The following is a 21,800-nucleotide window of genomic DNA, read 5'->3' on the forward strand; positions in this document are numbered from 1 at the left end:
ATATTTCAAATATTTCATGTCAAACCTTTGTGGTTTATGTTTGTTAAAATTATTTTTTTTTATTTTCTTTGATTTGATATAATTAAAACATTTTCATTAAATTGTTTAAATTATTTTTTCCCAAACTGTTGATTAAGTTAAAGTTGGTTTATTACATTAAAGCTATATAGCATTGTTTTATTATCATCACATAGGTTAGAAAATATTAATTTGTCAAACTATTTTCCAGTTTTTTGTTTTTTTTTTCTGGAAACTTAATTTTGTTAAAAATGATTTGCTAAAACAAATATTTGATTTGTTTACATTTTAAAAAAAATGTTAAATTATTTTAAGCATTTCACCAAACGTTTATTTACAATAAGTTAAATATATAAATATATTATTATTCAGTTGTCATGTACATGGGTTTAATGTGTCTTAAATTACACACTTTCTAAAAATTAGTTCATGTTTCTTTTTAAACATATTGCGTCTTTACATGACCTGTGTTCGCTGTATAAAACCGTACACACGCTGTATTTACGGTATGTTGCGCCTACCTGTGGTACGGTAATTTAGAAATCTCCTGCGCCTCTCCTGCGGTCATTACGGCCGTGCTGTGCCCATGTGTCCGGAAGTGGCTCCGGTGGTTCTCCCTCTGTTTTGTGACAGATAGAAGCTCCAGAGAAGAAGCTGAGGAGTTGTGAAACTTCGGTCCGGCTGGTGAGACCAGGACCGGGCGGGCTGATCGGGAGAACCCGGGGCTGAACCATGGGCCTGCTGGCGAGGGTGCGGAAGGAATGGTTCATCATCGGGATCGTGCTGGTCATCTTATCGGCCAAACTGCAGCCCAGCGTCGGTGTCAGAGGAGGTGAGTGAGTCGGAGTTGGGTCTGAACCTCCAGTGAAGTTCTCCCAAAATGTCTACGCGTGAATTAAACTTTCTAACAGACACTGTTTGACGTGAACACACGGAGGCGGCTACTTTTGGTGTGTTGTAGTGATGGTTGGTGCCAGGCTCGGAGAGTTTCACCTCTTTATCTTTACAGTTTTGTTATAGTCGCACAAGATGTCGTAGAGGAAGACTTACGACTTTAAATTAAACGCTAGGAGTCACTGGAAAAATCGGCACTGGACTGTTTCACTATGCCGCTTTTGAACTCCAATAAACTGCCAACTTTTTGACTTAGTTCAACTATTTTTCGCCCGTCGCATCCGGACGTAGACTGTAGAAAATGCACGCAAAATGTTGAATTTCTGCTCGAACAGATTTCACTTCCTGTTCATGGCGCACGCCGAGATGAAGTCCGAGCTTTGTTGATTATGTCAAGCTACAAAATTGTGGTTTAATGAATGGGTGTGTTTGTTTAAAAGGAAGGTTTCTGTAAATTTAGCGCTTTTCTAAATGGAGTTTCGTTTTCACGTACATTATGGATTGTACGTGTTGGACCTGTGCTTGATGTGCGCCGAATTAAAGGTCGGAGCTTGTTGAATATGATGAGCCATGAGTTGATGTCAAAATAAGAGGACATACTTGTTTAAAACGAAGGTTATTTTCCGATTTTCCGAATGGAGTTTGGTTTGTTACACACCATAAGACAACATGTATAACTAGGGTTTGTGGACTCCCTCTCACAGTGCCTCCTCTGTGTGTGTGTGTGTGTGTGTGTGTGTGTGTGTGTGTGTGTGTGATTGATTCCCCCCTCCTTACCTGGCACGGTAGTGACACGTTGCACTCAGCAGTAATGTCAACACACGAACACACCCCCCTCGGTTGGGTGTCACACAGTGTGCGCGTGCACAGTGACGCAGTCTTATCGGCTCACATCACACCTTTTTATTCACTCATGTTCACACGTAGCAGCGGATTTTGTGAGGCGTGACAGACCGGAAACGGCCCCTGTAGCTCATTATATCTGACCTGTGACACGAGCAGAAGATGACGTTTGTGATTTAGATAAAAATATTTATATCTTGGAGGTGATTCCACTGAGCAAACACAGGTGCGACCTGCAGTGATAGTGGGAGTGTAATCTGTGACAGGCAGCAGGTATCAGCTCGGTCACACCTTCACATCTTATCCTGCAGATTAGTTCAGATACTGTGCTGCTACTGTCAGCGTGCTGCCTTCACGTGCTCCTCGGAAACTCCTGCATCAGACAGCAGTGCTTTTGTTCAGACAGAAAAACTTTAGAAACTTAATAATGACATAATTAACAGAGAAAATAATAATCAATTATAATTCAGATTAAGTGATAATGAAAATTATTGTTCAGATTATCGTTGGTAATTATTCTGTGAGCAGGTGAAAGGTATAGTTCCCATGCATTGGCAAGTCTTGAATGCACCACAGCCACACAGAACTTTATTCACAACTAAACAAGAAGAAATAAAATCTGTTAGAAATGTTTCTGTGCTTGTAGTATATATTTTTACCTTGCGAGGATGTCAGTGAGAGCGACAGCTAACATTTATTTTCATTGCTGATGGATCTGTCAATTATTTTCTGGATAAATCGACTAGTTGTTTGATCTAAAAATGTCAAAAAATACAGAATATTTATCAGTGTTTCTTCAAATATATTCAGTTTATTGTAACGATAAACCAGAAAATATTCACATTTAGAGGCTGAAATCAGAAATAATAATAATGACATAATAATTAATGGTTTACAGATGTCTTGTTTTTAACCTTTTTTATGAGACTTTCTTTTATATGTTAAAGTTTTAAACATTTAATTCAAGCATTTTTTTCACAACTTACATGAAGGAAATATTTTTTTAGACATTTATAATATATGTTATCTCTTTGCCAGGGTGTGACAGTGTTACTGTCGGGAGTCAGAGGACAAATGGGCATTTAAGAAGTTCAACTGCATTTTACTGGCCAGTTCACTCAGTGTAAAAGTCCACAGTACAGGCAGCCAGTCCAAAAATGCATCTGAGGGACTGACTGTAGTTAAAAATCCATGTATAACCAACGTGTTTCGACGAGAGTCTTCATCAGGGTGTAAAATGCATTGGTGTAGCCCTACTACACAGAAACCACATTAACAGAAATTGCAAATGCAAATGACATAAATGTATATTATGAATAATTAACATATTTAATCACAAGAAAAAAGGTTCAGTTTCAGCTAAATAGAAAAGAAACAACAGTGAAATAAAATAAGAATTATTAAATATTGTGACAAACCTGCACATAAAGTGTCAGAAACTGAAAAATATAAGAAACGTATAACAAAGACAAGAAATAATGTGTGAACGGACAACAAACTCATAACATGTATAAAGCTGAAATATGTATAAAGTGTATAGCTCATGATAACTAACAAAAGGATCTGACGTTAGGGATAAAGTTAAACTTAAATAGTCAAAGGCAGGAGAAACTTTATACGACATCGCCCTCAGTAATATATAAAAACATGTCATCAGTGATATTGTACACTTAAAAGAGAGCGTATAATTTTGGGTTCACACTACGCGATATCAGCCTGATCGTGAACGACAATGAGTGTCGTACGTGATAATCCATCGTTTCATCTCGTGTAGTGTGTCATAGTAGACGACAACCGACGCCACGTCTGGGACGCCTCACGACGTTCCAACAGCAAGTCTAGCATGTTTGATTTTCTTTCCGTCGTTCACGACTTCTCCCGTCACAGCCGTCACTTTGACCAATAGGAACACAGAGCGATGTGCTGCCGTGGAAACTGTACGACAACAACACCCCAGTTTTATTGATATTTCCTGTAGGGACGTTAGCACACAGAGTAAAAAGGGAAAATGATGGTGTGAAACAGCAGAGGCACTTTGTCAACCTGCTGAGTACTGCCATTAGCATCAAGCTAGCAAACAATGTCACCTCTTCATAATGGAGGATATAAAGGAATAAAACTAAAAAATAGTGGCTTTTACTCACCACAACTGCAGAGGCTACCAGCTTCATTTGAAACAGACGACATTATAAACGGGCCGTTATTTATTAATCCCTCTGTGTTTTTATATATTCACTTTTTATCCACTCCCGTTGCCTTGATAAAGTTATTGCATCGTGCCGTCATTTTAAACTCAACACTTCCTGTATCCGTTTCAAATTAAAAGCCCCTTATAACCTCGGTTGAGAGAATCCCTCCATTTTCTAAACAGGCTTTTATTGTGAAACATTTGCAGGAACTTGTGGAGGATGCAGTGGCTGTCATAAGCTATGTTTCCATCCAAAAGTGATTCGAATCATTGGGAAATGCGCATTAAAAGAAATACAAATCCTGTTTGTTTCCATTAATATAAGAAACCAGAAGTAAGTGATAATGATGGAGGACCAGAGACAGGAAGATGTGATGCTGGTGACAGAGTTCGCAAGAAGGGAGAGAAACCAGTCAGTCAGAGATTAGCCGTGACTTGCCCGTCTCTGGGTGTTACGTTGAATCAGTGAATAAAACTTTTCTTTTCTCTCAGGCCTCCACGAAGAATCCAAAAAAACTGAGAATAATCTGGAGGAGGTGAAATGAACTGGGACCTCGTTCATAACAGCAAATCTATATCAGAATATCTGTTAACAATCTCTCACACAGCTCCGGCAGTGTGATCCAAGTCTCATTCATCCTGTCGTACGCTCAGAACTTCCCAAGGCAGCCGACTCGGCCGTGCACAAGACTGTTGGTACTGGCACAACACGTTCTCACTCCGACCTCGTCACGTTTGCTCATGGACTTTCCACGTCACATATGATCTGGGACACCATGTCAAGTTCTGCCTGTTACGTGCATTGTCTTCTTTCAAAATACACTTCAGTTTTCACAGGAATTGTAATATTTACATGAAGTCTCTTTCAAAATAAAAGCACTAACAACCAGCGTGGTTAGGTTTGGTGGTTGGTGAAGAGAAGTAATACTCGTATCTCAGTGATAATTCAGTGCATTTTCTTCTCTCTCAGGTCCGTTAAAGCCAGAGATCACCATCGCGTATGTCGCCGTCTCGCTCATTTTCTTCAACAGCGGCCTGTCACTGAAAACAGAGGTGAGAACCCCCCCCCACCCCACCCCACTGTGGCTGTGTAAACTTTATTTATAATGGTGATGGAAGCAGCTGATGAATGTGCCTGATGTGTCCGTAGGAGTTGACAAGTGCACTGCTTCACGTTCGGCTCCACCTCTTCGTGCAGTCCTTCACGCTCATCTTCTTCCCGCTGGTCATCTGGCTGCTGCTCAAAGTGCTCGCACTCACCGCCATCGACCAATGGCTGCTCAGAGGGTAGGACGAGTGTGTGTGTGTGTGTGTGTGTGTGTGTGTGTGTGTATGTGTGTGTGTGTGTGTGTGTGTGTGTGTGTGTGTGTGAATGCCGTCCTTTATTTGGTCCCTGCCTGACTGTACCTGAGGGGCGAGTTATGTACAGACACAAAGACCCACATTCACTGCTGCCACAGGCCGCGCTGTGTGTCTCTGTGTGTGTGCTGTTACATCTACATATGTGAGGACCGGTTTTGACTGCTCCTCACTGTTGGGACAGATTTTAAAGAGCTGTTTGAGAGTTCAGTCGCCAGAGGAAAATGTTGCCATTGTACGTTTCTGCAAACCAGGAATAGGCTACAATTGTTTGTTTTATATGTGTCATATCAGTGTTTCTAAAGTGACGTAGTTATGAGCCGACTGTCAACAGGAGGTGGAGGGGATGGTGTTTAGCCTGACATCTAGACGAGGTGCCTGCCAACCAGCTGACAACTGTTGAAGACCAACAAAGAACAACTACAGTTGTTTCTTACTGAGACATCACAGAGTTTCCTGCCGGGATAGTGCCACGAAAAGCTGTCATTTCTTACTGAGACATCATAAAGTGTCCTGCCGGGATAGTGCCACAAAAAGCGGTTGTTTTTTACTGAGACGTCACAAAGTTTCCAGCTGGGATCACAAAAAGCTACTTTTTAAGAGAGACATCTCCTCTGGATTTTTTGTTGGAATAGTGCTACAAAAAGACATCAAGTGTTTTTTGTACCTGAACTTAACCACATGTTAACCACAGGAAACTGGTCTGCTGTCTATTCCACAGCAAATGTGGCAGTTCACACTGTTTGGCCCTGGCAGGACACCGTAGTTTTGACATTTGCACTGTTTGTATTTCAAACTTTACTGTGACTTGCCCTGTAAGGATGTGATGCCGGCAGCAGAGGTCGACAGTGTTACTGTGAAACAAAACGCAGTCAAGATCTCAACAACAATCCTGAACCCTGCGTCTGGTGCCTGGCGACGGGCGTGCAGAGGCAGCGGGTTACGTAACATATCCGTGGTTTGCAGAAAGGCACAATGCCTGGAGTTGGACCTCTTCAGACTTCTTTCCCTTCTCGATACATTTTGGAAGTAGGCGGAGGTTCACACGTATGTCGGCTTCAGACCCTGACCTCTGACCTTTTAAAGGAAGGCATCCGAGGAAAGAGAAATATGAAGATGACTCTTCTTGCCTTTTTTTTCCTTCATCCTCTTTCTCCTCTTCATCCTGTTGCTGTTGTTGCCTAGGTTACAAACCGTGAGCTGCATGCCCCCTCCGGTCTCGTCAGCTGTTATTCTCACCAAGGCTGTCGGAGGCAACGAGGTAACACACACACACACACACACACACACACACACACACACACACGCGTTAGCAGGTCATTATCCTGCGGTCTTTGACAAATGGTGTAATATTGTAAAGTCATGAGCCGTGTGTTGGCACGTTGTCATAGAGACTGACTGTGTGTGTGTGTGTTTCAGGCTGCTGCCATCTTCAACTCAGCGTTCGGCAGCTTCCTGGTAAGATGAGATGAATCTCCCTTAAACACATGGAGCAGTAATGAAAGCTCAGTGTGAGCTCTGTGGGGAGTCGGAGCTGTAATCGTGTCTTTCTGTCCTGCAGGGAATCATCGTGACTCCAGTGCTGCTGCTGCTGTTTGTAAGTCAGACCTGCTGAGTTTTTACACACTTTGCTATTTACCTTTTTCACCTTCTTACTGAGAGTTGACGTTGAGATTGACACCACTCTGATGTCTGTGTGGTGCATATGAAGCTGCAGTCAGGAGGCAATTAGCTTAGCTTTGCTTAGCTTAGCTTAGCACCAAGTTTGGACGCAGGGGGAAACAGCTAGCATGGCTCTAAAGGTAGAAAATAATCTGCCTACCAGCACCTCTAAAGCTCACAAATCAACATGTTATATATATTTTGTTAAATTTACCTAAAAACAAAAGTAAATAATAACAAAGTTAAACTTTATTTAACTTATTGACGGACTTCTAAAGACACAAATGCATCACTCTTAAATTTTTTAATTTCATTTTTACGTCACCATTTTGACAGGTTTGTGTCGTCCGTTACAAAAAAATCAAATAAAATTTCAGGTTGCAATGAAGCAAAACAAAAGTTCACATTGAGCCGTGTTTTTATTGATCACACAGATACAAAGATGTTATTCATCTTTCATCTTACTCTCTGCCAGTTAGCCATTAAGAATATTTCCCAAAACGCAACTTTACTTAACATGTTATCACCTAAAAGTGATAATATGTTAAAGCTCATTGTGAATTTATCAACAGACAGTCGCCTTAGTAAACATCCAGCAGTCACAGAGCAACATTATCATCCCTTAGGAGAGGCGTGTGTGTCCACCTGATGAGTGCAAGTCCAGTATCCGCTCTCTTTTAGCTCTGTTTTTGGTCTCTACCAACTCCTGAGGGAAATATGCGGTTGAGGCAGCTGTTGTCAGAGAGAAAACTCTGGGACAATCTGCTGGATCTTGACAATAAATTCATTTATTGTGGTAAAATAAATACACCTATTCTATTACAGGATTGCACTGCATTTATTTATTTGACTTATTTTAGAACCGGCGTTGTCAGCTGTTGATGTTTGTTGGCTGAGTTTATTTTTGTGGCGTCTCCCTCTGTCTTTTTACTGCACTGATCTGGTCTAGTGTTGCTTTTTTTGTATTCTGTACAATGACAGTAAAGGTTTTATTCTATTATATTCTATTGACACAACAAATTTAATCTGCAATATTTACCTCCACAAAGTCGGCTCACTATTTGTTACTCCAGATAAATACACTAGAGAATGCAGGTGTTTCGCGGAAGCACACCTCTCAAACTTCTGGCCTTCCCTCAAAAACAGTAACTCACATCATTATAATTTGCATACCCTGAGAGAGAGGACAACTTGAGGAATAAGCAGTGTGAAATTTGTGTCTCTAGTGTCAAAAATGTGAGAACGGTGGCAGGTTAGAAAACAGGTATGATCTGCTGTCCTCCAGAGATTTCTGGTCTCTCTTAACATGGAGTTAACTGCGTCAGCTGGTGGAGTTTCTCTCACTTTCAGCCTCACTGTGCCAAGTGTGTTGGTCTGATTGCTTCCAAAGTAACATTGTTTGAAAGAGCACAATTGTTACTCCATTTTGACCAAAAATGATGTATGCAGAGTAAAAATTATGGACGTGGCAGCAAGTTGAGTCCTTCACACTAGCTCTGAAACATTCCGCCCATAGAGACCCATTAGGCATTTTTACTATGCTCTGAACAAGTCTGAATATTTCAAAAAGACTGAGTGGGATTTGAAAGTTGAATTAAAGTTGAATGTACAAAAGATTGAGGAACATTTTAAAGTTTGAATGGAGTTTCTAAGTGAATGTGTGAGTAAGGAGATGGGCCGTGAAAGTGCATGAAAAAGCATTAAGTTGTGTCCAGTTTGAAGATTCCTCTATTCATTTGAATGGAGGAGAAATGCCAGAAAAACGCTGAATATTTTAGAAACTATGAATGTTATGAATGAGAAAAATACAAGCAGATGAGTTCTAAGTGAGCTGAATATTTTGATGTTTAAATAAAGATTGTATGTTGAAAAATGTGGAAAGTGGGTTGAAGAGTAATAATATCAAAGAATTCTGAAGCTTTCAGCATTCACACGCAATAAATGTAAATAACGTGATGTGACAGTGTTTGTGTCATCTTCTCCCGGTGCTCCTCCTCCAGCTCGGCTCATCGTCCTCCGTTCCCTTCTCCTCCATCTTCTCTCAGCTCTTCATGACCGTGGTGGTTCCTCTGATCCTGGGTCAGGTAGGAATCAGAGTGTTTGACACAGAAAGGGTTAAACGTGTGTTTTAAATGTTGTGTGCAGTCGGTGAGCTTTTTGTTCTGGGCATGTGCAGGTGTGTCGTAGTTTCCTCAGGGAGTATCTGGAGCGGCGGAAGCTTCCGTTCGGCACCGTCAGCAGCGCCGTCCTGCTCATGATCATCTACACCACCTTCTGTGACACCTTCAGTAACCCCAACATCGAGCTGGACCCCACCAGCCTGCTGATAGTCGTCCTCATCAGTCAGTACCCCATGTGTGTGTGTGTCTGTGTGTGTGTGAAGCCTTTTTATTCAGACAATTGTTGTTTAGGTCTAGTCCATACTTTCATTCAACCATTCTTCTGGCAACCGGTAAGAAATAGATGTTAGTTGGCGTGGTTGTTGGTGCCAGACGGGCTGGTCTGAGTATCTACTGGGATTCTCATCATGGATGTGCAGCCGACAAATCTGCAAGTGAAATTTGTCTGTCTTGTTGTTGCAGTTTTCTCCATCCAGCTCAGCTTCATGCTGCTCACGTTTGCCTTCTCCACCAGGTGAGTCTGCACCTCCTCCTCCTCCTCCTCTTCCTCCTCTTTAACTCTCCCTTCCACTTCTTCTTCCTCTCTTCATTTCATCCATTTCACATTTTATTCAACAATATCTTGGTTTGCATTTACCACAGATACAGTACTTACCTGCAATACTTAAATAAGTAAAACATGATTTGTCCAAAAATCTGTCCTAAATTTGGTTATAAGGTGTCTCTAACGGGTCACAAATTTAACTGTCACATAGCTGTAGACACCCTGTATTAAAGGCCCAAACACACAAGGCGCGAGTAGAATGAAGGCTGACTGTTGCGTCGCCTCATGTCGCTTGTGTCTCAGCCAAAAAGTTGCACTTGAATGCACCGCTAAGACAACAGCCAGTCAGCACGAACATTCTGCACCTGCATAAGAGGAGATAACTCCACACCAGCAGGTGGCGGTATTCTGTATTTGTCATTCAAAAAGGGAAGCTGGACGACCGACAGGATGGATTCAAGATGCTGGTTAGCCAGTTAGCACATTAACAACACGACACGACGGCAAAAGAATGTCTCTTCCGACGTCTGTGACTCTGTTTCAACACGCTAAATCCCCTGAAAAACGCTCATCAACAGCCAGTTGACGGACATCCTCCTGTCGACTCGGTGTGTCGAGGCCCTTCTGCTCGTTTGCCCGACAAATCGTACACGTAAAATGCCACCTGAATGTGTCATGAGAGCATCCAGAGCTGACCAGTTGTGTTTTACTCTTGTTGCTTTGTCGTTATTTATCCAACAAATATCATTTTATAACTGTTACTGTCAAAAACTGCCTCAAGCCAGCAGAAAACTTCACGTCTCATATTCACAGTAACAAGTATAAAGACTGCTGCACATTTTTGCACTCCTCCCACTTTGTTTTGTAACTGCTGCACAGACATTTCCCTCTGCATTTGCAGCTTTATCTCATCGTACTGTACATGTACAGATAGCAAAGGTCAGAGGACACAGCACTTAACTTCCTGTTTGTCTCTGCAGGTCAGGATCAGGATTCAGCCCTGCAGACACTGTCGCCATCATGTTCTGCTCCACACACAAGTCTCTCACTCTGGGTAGGTCCACACACACACACACACACACACACACACACACACACACACACTGGATTAGTAGCATTGAAAAAATCTCTAATATTTTTTGCATGAACCTGGAAATAATCTGAAAATTTGAGGATTCAGAAACATTGAAAAACACAGGAAGTTACAACATGTAAAATTAAGAAGTATGCAGGATATATAATATGCACCACTTCTACGTCAACAATCAAATTTTACGAAATTTGTGGCATTGACAAACTTCACTGGTTTGTACAAAAGGTCAGATTTACTTGAGATGTGTCCCTTCTGCTGAAGCGTTCAGATGACACTCATGTGGATTTGATCTGACCTGAAGCTCAACGTGAAGCCAGGAATGACCTGTTACTCAAGATGTAGCACTTCCTCTCTCCACTAGAGGGCGCTGGAGAACACACTGTCATGTTTTTGTACATTAAATATCGACCACAGCATGTAAAATTCAGGTAAATCAAAAGATAAGTGTCTGATAAGTAGCACTGCCTGACGCCACTAGGTGGCGCTATGACTATCACAGAACATTGTCATATAGATGTGTTCAGGGCAGGACTAATGAATCATGTGTGGTGTGGTGGAGATCGGACCATGTACACCAAAGTTACAGCAATTTCCTGTTTCGTGGTGAGACATCAAAATTCAGCACTCCGCAGCGGGCGTGCCCTTCAACGTGAGGTAGAGCTTTTAATAACTTTTGATCACAAAGTAGTCGAGCTCGCACAAAGTGAGTTTGAAGGCAATCCGATGAAATCTGTAGGAGGAGTTTGTTAAAACACAACATGTGGGAAACCCTCAAAATGGCCGACTTCCTGTTGTGTTTAGGCAGTGGGTCCAAGAGACTTCTTTGTGCACCTACACATGATACACGTGTGAACCGATTGTCGTGCATGTCGGTGAAACATGCCGTTTCATTTTGGTTCTAAATAAAGTCATTCATAAAAATTAAGCAAACAATAAAACTTCATCAGTGAAAAAATGCAAAAATGTCCACAGGTCTTAGTAATAAAAAATAGTTATTGAAAATTAAATCTACATCATGTTATATATGTTATTCCACCTCTCAGTCCTTGTATGAGACATCTGCTCCAAAGACGATCGTCTGCTGGAGTCTGAGGTGTGATCGAGGTCATAGAGGAGATAAAAGAGGAGAGGATGATCTAAGTTTCATCGCCTCACATTAATTAGAATTAAAGATTTTTGTTTGGCCGACAGCTTCCATCTGAGAATTTCAGGGATTAGACCGGACGCAGAGTGTCGACGCGTCTTCATTTCCTCTGTGTTGTATCCTCCCTCGCTCCCTGCAGGTATCCCCATGTTAAAGATCGTGTTTGAGGGCTACGAGCATCTCTCTCTGATCTCAGTCCCTCTGTTGATCTACCATCCGGCTCAGATCCTGCTCGGCTCCGTCCTCGTACCGACCATCCGCAGCTGGATGACCAGTCGGCAGAAGGTACACACACAAACACTGGTTCGCACACACACAAACACTGCTTCATACCAGAATGAAACAGATAAGATTCTGACAGGGTGGGCAAACTGTCAGTCTGTCAGTCAGCAGGTTGACAGAGATCAGCAGCAGTCAGGTGTCATTATACCACTGAAGAAGAAGAAGACGAGGGTGCAACAAGACGAACGCCAGTCAAACCTCAAACAGTGAAAAATAACGTGGAAAACAGGATGGAGATATGACAGATCTGTTTGTTTCAGGCAGTCATTTGAGGAGTGTTATTCTCCTCATGGCTCCACACTGATCCACTTTTATCATCTGCCGTCAAACTGTCAGCACACACACCGCAGAAGAAGAGGGAGCCACAAAAGCGGTGGACCCTTGCGGACTAAAGGAATATAATTTATTGATTTTTACCACTTGTAAATGCTGCCGTGTGAACACGAACCAATTCTAGGTAATTATGCAGCTACGTTCCTGATTCGGACCAAAGGTCTGAAAGCACCCTTACTCAGTTTGCGTTGGAACGCCTGGTCGAGCGTGACTTGACGAGGCTGGCTGTTAGTGCTAGCTCAGACCTCTGGGTTCGCTGCGAAATGCTTTGCGTTGTGATATTTCAGACTGGAAGTACTTTGACGGTACGAAAACTCCCCACTGCAGAAACGGTAGAGGACGATGCTCCTATCAACACTTCCATCTGGGTATTTTTATAATGTAAATGTTCCATTCGCCGAGCAGCGTCGTCTCGTCTGCCTTCATCATACGACAAAGCCATTGTGGTCTTCAATGACGAGCCTGGTCTCACTCCGAAGTCGTCGAAATCCGATGCTTTGGCAGTGTCTTGCGACGTCAGAAACCAACGAAAAAGCCGCCCTAAACATTGGCATGATACGTGGCTGGATGCCATTATAGTTTGACAGCACTCACTGGCGTCAGTGGGAAACACAATGGGTCATGAACGAAAGTTAAGGCGGTGAATGTCCATACTTTATAACGTTTTATACATAATAATAGATGGATTAGCAACCGTTTTACTTCTGATGATAAATAGCTTCCATCTTAGACTTGTATGCATCCCCCCAAAATAATACCATGATATTGATTTTAGGCCATACCGTCCAGCCCTAGATTAAAATGAGAGTATCTTGCGCTCTAGACTCGGGGTGGTGATACCCACACAGCAGATGCTAGCTGCTTCACATCAATCGACCACAGATGGTGGCTGAGGATAAGACAAGATAGTGGGCTGCATTCCAACACTAACCTCTTCACCTTCTCTCTTCTCCTACAGTCTAGTCTGTTGTTGAGATAGGGCCGCATTCCAACACTGCTGCCCAGAGTGAGTAAGGAACTGACTCCAGAATCATCAAAAATAATTCTTCTTCTCGCCTGTCATGAACAAAACTGCAGATCAGCTGTGATCGTGTATTTTAAACTGCTCTCCCTTCATGCTGCGGGTGGTTTTAAAAACAAGCTCTGTGTGCAACAGCTCCCTCTGCTGGCAGTCTGCATGAACCACCTGCTTCACTGTGACTGAGCACCAGTGGTGATGCGCTGGTCTGATGGTGGTGGGTGTGGTAATTATGGTGTTTGCAGTGATGCCGGACAGTTACTGTAAATCACAGTAATGATATTGTAATTCATTCTGATGCATGTTGCTCAGAGTATTCGCACTCCACAGCTCCTCTGCCGACAGCGAGGGGTCTCTCCTTCTCCTCTTGAGCCATGTTTATATTTATATATACATATTAATTCATCCCTTCTTTCACTGTTTATTTATTTTTTTAGTTGAATTATGTTTTAAGTTCAAGATATTCCGCTGTTAAAAAAACTGTTAAATTTTCTGTAATTTAACCTCTTTTTACTTCTTATATTTATGTTATATTTTTTAAAGTGACAGCGCGGGTTGATCGTCATTTCTGTGCATGTGCACTTTTTGTGAAACATATTCACAGACCACTGCTCCAACAGTTAGTCATTTCAAACTAGACGACAACACTTAATAATCAAATAATCCTTTAAGTTATTCTAAATATTTTCTGTTTCCAGCTTCTAAAATGTGAGAATTTACAACTTCTGTTTTACTTTTTCTGTTTTATGGACCTAAACTAAATGTCTTTTGGTTTTGGACTGTTGGTTTGAAAAATAAAAAATAAAGGCACCTCAAAGACGTCACCTTCAGGAAACTGTAATAGATGTTTACACTATTTTAAGACATTTTATTCACAAGTAATAGATAAACTGAGAAAATAATAAAATGAATCATTAGGTGTAGCCATGGATGGATTACTGAACAGGCCCACTGGGGACATGTCACTGAAATTAACAAATAACCGACCAGCAAGCTCCAAACTGACAATGAAGAGACGCAAAGAGGTCATAAAGACACAAAATGACCAAAACAGACTGAATATTACCTCAAAGAGACACAAAACGACTGTGAGAAGACACAAAATCAGAACAAATAGACAGAAAAAGACACAGATTTTACCTCAGAGACACTAACTGATGAAAAACAACAAAACGACAACTGTACAAAGACACACAAAATGACAAAGAAAGACACACATTTTGTCTCAAAGTGACAGAAACTGGCCGAAAAACAAAAAGTGACCACAAAGAGACACAAAACAACTATAAGAAGACACAAAATGATAAAGAAAGACAAAATCTGCACAAATAAACATAAAATAACTAAAAGACACAAAGTTTGAAGACAGAAAATGACATAGAAAGACACAGAATCATAATAAATAGATACAAATTGACTTTAAAGCGACACAAAACAAACAAAAACGACACAAAATTATCTAAAAGAGACACAAAATGACAAAGTAAGACATAAAATCACAACAAATAGACACAAAAATGACTAAAAAAGACACAAAGTTTATCTCAAGGGGACACAAACTGATGCCAAAAACAACAAAAACTCCCAAATGACCACAAAGAGACGCAAAACAACCATAACAAGATGTTAAATGACAAATTGAGACATGAAGTCATAACAAATAGACAAAGAATGACTTTAAAGCGACACAAAACAAACAAAAACGACACAAAATTATCTAAAAGAGACACAAAATGACAAAGTAAGACATAAAATCACAACAAATACACACAAAAATTACTAAAAAAGACAAACTGACCAAAAAACAACAACAAAAACCCCCCGAAACAACCACAAAGAGACACAAACAACGATAAGAAGATGCAAAATGACAAACTGAGACATGAAGTCACAACAAACAGACTCAGAATGTCATCAAAAAGACACAAAACAACAAAAAGGAAAAACAAAAACCTCCTGTGTGGGCGAGGTGGTGGGGACCTCTGCATGTCTGTGCCCAGGGGCCCTGTTGTCTCAGTATCCGCCCATGGGTGCATCCATAGATTCAGTGTATCTGTAATAATGTCTGTCCAACCAACAGTCTTAAACCCAAACATTAAGTTTATGATGATGTCACACAAAGAAATACAAATCCTGTTTTTAGAGATTTAACATTTCTGTTGTAAATTAATCGTTTATAAAAACAGCTGCTGATTTATTTTCTCCATTAGAATAACTGACTAATGGTTTCAGCTCTATTTCTCCTCATCCTTCACTCTCATTACAGTGAGTGGGTTTCTTCGTTTTATGGCATTTTTAAAGGGACAGTTCCCCCGTAAATCAAACACACATATATTTCCTCTCACCTGTAGTGCTGTTTATCAGTCTGTTTATCACGCTCACAACAAGCTCTGTGGATTATCTGGAGTGACCAGGTCAGGGTTTCTGGGAAGAGATATTACCGTTGAGTTTTTCTAATTAATGTTTTTTGGCGCTTTGAGCACCACAAGCTGAGTGCCATCTAGTTCCATTATACTGTACGGCCGATAACTTCACTAAACCCCTGAGCTTGCCTGAGAAGGACTAAATGCACAAAGCTGCTATTTTTAAATATCCCATGGAGAGAGACTCTCACTGCAGCCTGTTCTGTTTTGTTCTGGAAATGTCGACCTGCAATCCCGCTCTGTGGACGATAAACCAGGTGCAGACTTCCATCTGTGTCACCGCTGATGAGGAAATGCAGTGAGTGACAACAACCCCGCCCACATTTATGGGTACTGTCTGTGGTGGAAGTGCTAACCGGACCGAGGGTCTAGGTACCATGTCTGAAGGGCCACTGTTGGTTCCAAAGGTACTATACCGAAAGTGTTTGGTGGAAACGGGGTGAAAAAGCTCAAGTCCAAGTGAAGTCACTCGTCATTGGTGTTGAAGTCAAAGTTGTGTTGCAAGTCTTTTCTGATCTTGTCAAGTAGACTTTAAAGTAATAGTAATAATTTGTGACTAGACTTGGACGCGAGTCGGAGTAACGTGATTCAAGTCCACACCTCTAACAAACAGCACTACAGGTTAGTTTTGTGGTGAACTGTCCCTTTTAGATATGAAGTTACTGCAGAAAGCTGGCACTCACCTGGTTGTGAAGTTAGACTAACTGCAGCAGCTGTGACAGACAGAAACCTCACTAACAGGAGAATGTGTTTAATTTTGACAGATACAGGAAGTGAAATAATACCAGATTACACCGGAGGTTCATGATCAAACTTTCACTCTGTCAGCCGTCTCTTTCCTCTTCTGTCTTATCACAGATAATTTGGTGTTGGTGGCGGACTCACTCACCAGGCTTGCTTTGGGAATTCTCACATTTTAGCACACACTGGAACTTTCTCTCACGTTCTCTCCTCTGTTCATTGTCCTGTCTGAGTCTCTGACACGTTCTGTTCTTCCTTCCTCTCTGTTCAGGCGGTGAAACTGTCGACTCTTCAGCCCATCTGACGAGGAGGAGACGAGCGTTTTGGTGCACAAGTGTGCACAAGCGGAAGAATACAGTAGTATGTGCCTTATTACAAACAACAGAGACCTCAGCGCCTTGGACGGAGTGAGGCGCACCAGTCGCCTTGATATTCTCAGTTTCTACGACAACGAAAAGCTCATATTTCCATCATATATATTCCTTTATATTTAAAAGAATCCACAAGATTTATTTTTATATAAAATACCCAAAAATTCCTGCATAAAGAGGACAGCTGTTTTCCTTAAAGACAAATGGAGTGTTTGGTTTGAAAAACGGCACCTCGCGGCAGGAACATGAAGGAAAGAGTTACTGGGACCATTCTTTTTTATGTTTCTTGCAATTTTCTACTTTTTTTCTACTCTACTTTTATCCGAGCTGTCACTGCCAGAAAATGTGGACACTTGTCACATTTATGTTGTTGACTGAAACGAAATAATGCTGGATTGTCTGAAATTGAATATACAGTTTAATAATGAGGGTTGTTTTTCTGTCACTTTCTAAAATAACACTTGTGTTTGTTGACAAGAAGCAGTCCTGTGGTGATGATCTTTCCAAATGATCAAGTGTTGACATGAACAGGAGGTAGGGAGTCCAATTTAACACGCAGAGTATCACTTTATCTTTCGTGTACCTCTTATTTACATCTTTTTCTTACATTATTCAAACATTTATCTGTTTTTGATGTTTGTCTTGAACAAACTACGGTCCACATCGTTAGCTGTACACCTCATATTCTGACCCAATACGTGGTCCACAAGGACGTTTTCAGCTTGGACCAGAGCATGTGAGCGGAGCGGGGAGCGGAAGGATTTTGTGTTGAGCGAGGAGCCGCTATTTTTTTTTAAAAAGTGGAGTGGAGCCTTATCTCTCACTCCAATTTCGCTCTGGTCACTCATGCCCCACCCAGAATGCATTTTTGCACCTGCGCACACCCACACTATTTTCTTTCAAAACTATTGAGTTTACTGTGTACTTCAGAAAAGAAACTGAGAAGAGAAGCAGCGGTACCTTGAAGAACGGTCCCTAACTGCGGGGAGAGGCGAGAGGGCTTCCCCGGAGGTCGGCCGCTTAACCTGGTCCGTCTCCTCTACGCTTTGACTTATTTCCACCCTGCCAGCGGTACCGTGTAGAACGGCCCCTAACTGCGGGGAGAGGGCTTCCCCGGAGAATCTACCAAGCTCATGTTTTATTTGTGAATAGAAGATTACAGGTTAGGGTACTACGACACAGTTTTTTTGAGCGGAGTGGTGAGCAAGTGGAGCGGGATAAAATTTATGATGGAGCGGAGCGAAGAATGCGCAGAACCAAGCGGAGCGGACGAGCAGCGCAAAGTGACAGGTCTGTCAGCGAGGAGCGGAAATTTTCACCCGCTCCGCTCCGCTCACATGCTCTGGCTTGGACCAATAAGGAGGCAGGAGTGTACTGATGATTTCTAACGGTCCACAAGTACATCTGTATGTAGATGACACCCTATTCTATGTGAGTGATATAATGATATCGAGAGTCGTATCAATTTGCCAATATCATATTGATCACCAACCAAAATCTCTGACTGTTCATCATGACCATGGAAGCATGCTGATGTCTAGCAGGTATAACCATGGTCACAGCTTTTGTAATATTCACTAATTTGAGCTAAACAAAAAGTAAAGCTCAGGCTGTTGGGAATGTCGTTAAAAAAAAAAAAAAAAAAGCAATACTAATAAGAGTTTGACCTGACAGTGGCACTAAATTAAAAGTCAGAGGATCACCAAAGTTACTACAACTGACTCTTCGCTAAGTCCCGCCCCTCAAATACAGACTTGCCAATCTTAATGTAGCATCAGGCCGGCTCAGACCAGGGTCCGACAACAACACAGCTGTGCTCCATTGACTCTAATGCAGTCGTTTCAGGTTTCCTTCATTTTCAGGCTGGTTTTGTGGATGTGGAGCTAAATGTTGTGCCTGGTGTACGTCGTGTATTAATGATACTTGTTACCTGGAGAGGTTGGAAAAAAATATAAGTTTCTTCCCTGTTCCGAAATCAAACCCTGAAAAGTGTAGGGTTAGCTAGCTAGCTACTGAAGATATAGCCTACTGAATGTATACATGTACACTGGGTTTTATCTTCTAACTGTCTTAACCTATTTGACCTGTTCTCACTGCTGAGTCAGTTTGACATCCTAGATATATCCTTCAAACACAGACTGTAGACGCCTTTTCTCTGAATTTGCTCTTTAATTTTTCCAAAAATATAACATTTCTTCAGTGAGTGCCGTTAGTTACAGTGTGGGCTCCATGCTTACTCTGACAGCTTTACGGACCATCACAAAGGGGCGGGGCTTAGCGAAGGGTCAATTCATCCTGAGGGGAACATGAACCTGACACATCACAATTGATCTAATAGTTGTTGAGATATTGGGAACCATGAATGTTTGTGCAAAGTTAATGTTGTCAGTGTTTAGGAACATCATGGTGTGGGTGAATACTCACATATTCCGACTGGCCGCAGTGTCCATTAAAACTAATAATGAATACCATCTAAGTAGTTCCCGTGAAACTGTACATTCATAAATTAATGCACTGGCTACATAGTATCTGTGCCTAATATGAGTAACCATAGCAACAGGGAGGCAGTCAAAGCCTTTGTTTACACTTTCTTTTTCAACACTGTATGTAGTCCTTCAGTGCCTCGTTCTCTGAGCACCACCAGATGGAGACTGTAACACACAGAACTATTCTGTTCACTACGTCAGGCTGCGGCCGACAGTAACGAATCCCGATCATTGACAATGCCATGGCTGGATAGCTAGCTCATCAGTCGTACACAATTTTATTGACTTTGTATCTTGCTAGCATCATGTTAGCCTTCTGGCTTTCTGGTTCAGAGGGCTCTATGTGCTAAGCAGACTAGAAATATCTCCTGTTGCCCAGTCGCATCCAAGGTTCGTCCCATTTACTTGAGAAGTCAAAAATGTTTCCATTGCATATGAACCTTATGGGGCGGTGATCCTAAGGTGTTACCAGGGAAACTGGGCCATAGCTTATGAAAAACTTTTGATTTTTATTGCAAAACACATTCAAATATAAACATTCTTAAAAATAAAAAAAATTCTTCAAGAAGTGGATAGTGCCCTTTGAGATGTCCTTAATCACCGCTGCGTGTTGGATGGTTCACACCTTCTCATCGGCCATTAATTCCCGGTCGGGCATTATCCTTCATGTTTTTCACAGGATAAGTAAAAACTCTGACCCTTTTTTTCCCTTAGTGTGGAATTATGAGGTTCAGATAGCTCTTTTTTCTGGCACTAGCACAGTGCGAGATGCATGTGGCTATACAAGACTTCTCTAACCTTGACCATAACCTCGTTTCCAGGGGCAGATATTCAAAAATATAGTATTTTAACCACGCTGGCATTGGACAATAAAAAAACGTGACTGAACATAATCTTGAAGTTTGCACCCTCCAATTTCAATTGTTTTGATGTCTGGCAATAAGGTTGATGTTTTCCTGACTATACAACATCCTCGTGGTGTTGGTAGGGGAGGCAACCCTTACTGGGACTTATCAAAATCTTCCCAGATGTAGATCTTGAACATGAGATGATGAAAGACACCCGAAGCTTATTGTTGTATTCCCAGTAACCTGCTGGGCACCCAAGAGAAGCAAAAGGTTATTTATTGTATTAAAAGGAACGTATTCTTCATGGAAACCTCCGTTATCTATCAGAGTGTTAACTTGACTGAGAATTTCAGATTTTTATCAACAGACAGCGGACACTTTCAGTGTAGTTAGACGAGATTTACGCATCTCTAAAGGCCCAGACACACCAAACTGACTTCAGAGAACCAGCCGCGATGAACGCCCTCTGCTGCGTCACCCTTGTCTTGGCCAAAAAGTTGCGCAAAAAAGCCGATTAGTGCTGACGAGGGCCACCTCGCACACCGCAGCGGCAAGGGTCACCGACAGCCGACTGTCATCTTGGTGTGTCAGGGCCTTAACAGACTAAAATGAGACGCTGTTAATATGAAGGTCATCGAAGCCTCAACAGCACAAATGCCATTTCATTGGTCATCCAGCAACAGTCAAATTTACGGTCAGTCTATGTTTACAGTGTGATTGTTATAAGTATGTTTTGGAAAGAAAGACATTGAGCAGGATGTGTATGAGTGTGTTCTTTCACTTGTTTAAAATACAGAAATAAACTTTGAAAAACATGTTCTTTTCAGGTCTGGTGCAGCGTCTTGATGTTTTCTGTTCAGTTAATAATGAACATCAGGTTAGTTTTTAACCTGGATTTATCTGCAGAGGAATCAGAGGAACATTTAAGAGTATATCGGGAGTGTTATCGCAATATTATACTCAATGGACTGTGATGTTTTAAATCAGGATGTGCTGTGCTTCATCTAGGGGCTGTTAAATGGGCCAGGTATTTGTTGGCTTTATCATCACACACTCCTGCACACTGTGAAAACCAGATTTTAATCTGCACCTCCAGAGATTACACTACCTGGAATTTGTTTTTCTAACTTTCTCTTGTAGTCTTAACACCCCTGTGTCTAATAAGAGCTCCTCTGTATCACATTGAGGCAGCGTTCCTCCTCGGGCCAGTTTAGATACTGAAAATTTGGAATAAACTCGTGTATTTGTTGTCTGATCAAATGGGGGGAAAACACTCAGGGAATTATTGGCAGCTCATTAATTCCACTGACCCATCTTTTTTTGGACAGATGGCTCCTCTGTCACCCCGTTTGGATGAAGTAATAATGAAATAAGACTGTGAAAGTCCTGCCAGCAGACCCCAGAGGCCTTCTAACACAGACAGACCCAAGTGA

The 21,800-nt window shown here is 41.6% G+C and overlaps 1 protein-coding gene across 3 annotated transcripts; it reads left to right on the plus strand.

Annotated features, from left to right (window-relative positions):
• The first annotated feature begins 608 nt into the window (after positions 1-608).
• slc10a7 (solute carrier family 10 member 7) lies at positions 609-21,180 on the plus strand. Of its 3 annotated transcripts, XM_050066495.1 has the most exons (13): positions 610-850; positions 4,914-4,996; positions 5,094-5,230; positions 6,488-6,563; positions 6,722-6,760; positions 6,864-6,899; positions 8,965-9,048; positions 9,141-9,306; positions 9,547-9,598; positions 10,609-10,682; positions 12,005-12,150; positions 13,439-13,486; positions 16,934-17,074. In XM_050066495.1, exons 1-12 carry the CDS (start codon positions 751-753, stop codon positions 13,457-13,459), a joined length of 1,014 nt encoding a protein of 337 aa, XP_049922452.1. In that variant the 5' UTR covers positions 610-750; the 3' UTR covers positions 13,460-13,486; positions 16,934-17,074. The 3 variants fall into 3 exon arrangements, with proteins under 3 accessions (XP_049922453.1, XP_049922452.1, XP_049922451.1); XM_050066494.1 differs by lacking the exon at positions 13,439-13,486 and having other exon boundaries at positions 611-850; positions 16,934-21,180; XM_050066496.1 differs by lacking the exons at positions 12,005-12,150; positions 13,439-13,486 and having other exon boundaries at positions 609-850; positions 16,934-21,180.
• The last annotated feature ends 620 nt before the right edge of the window (positions 21,181-21,800 follow it).

Source organism: Epinephelus moara, chromosome 17 (genome assembly GCF_006386435.1).
Source record: "Epinephelus moara isolate mb chromosome 17, YSFRI_EMoa_1.0, whole genome shotgun sequence".
NCBI classification, from domain to species: Eukaryota; Metazoa; Chordata; class Actinopteri; order Perciformes; family Serranidae; genus Epinephelus; species Epinephelus moara.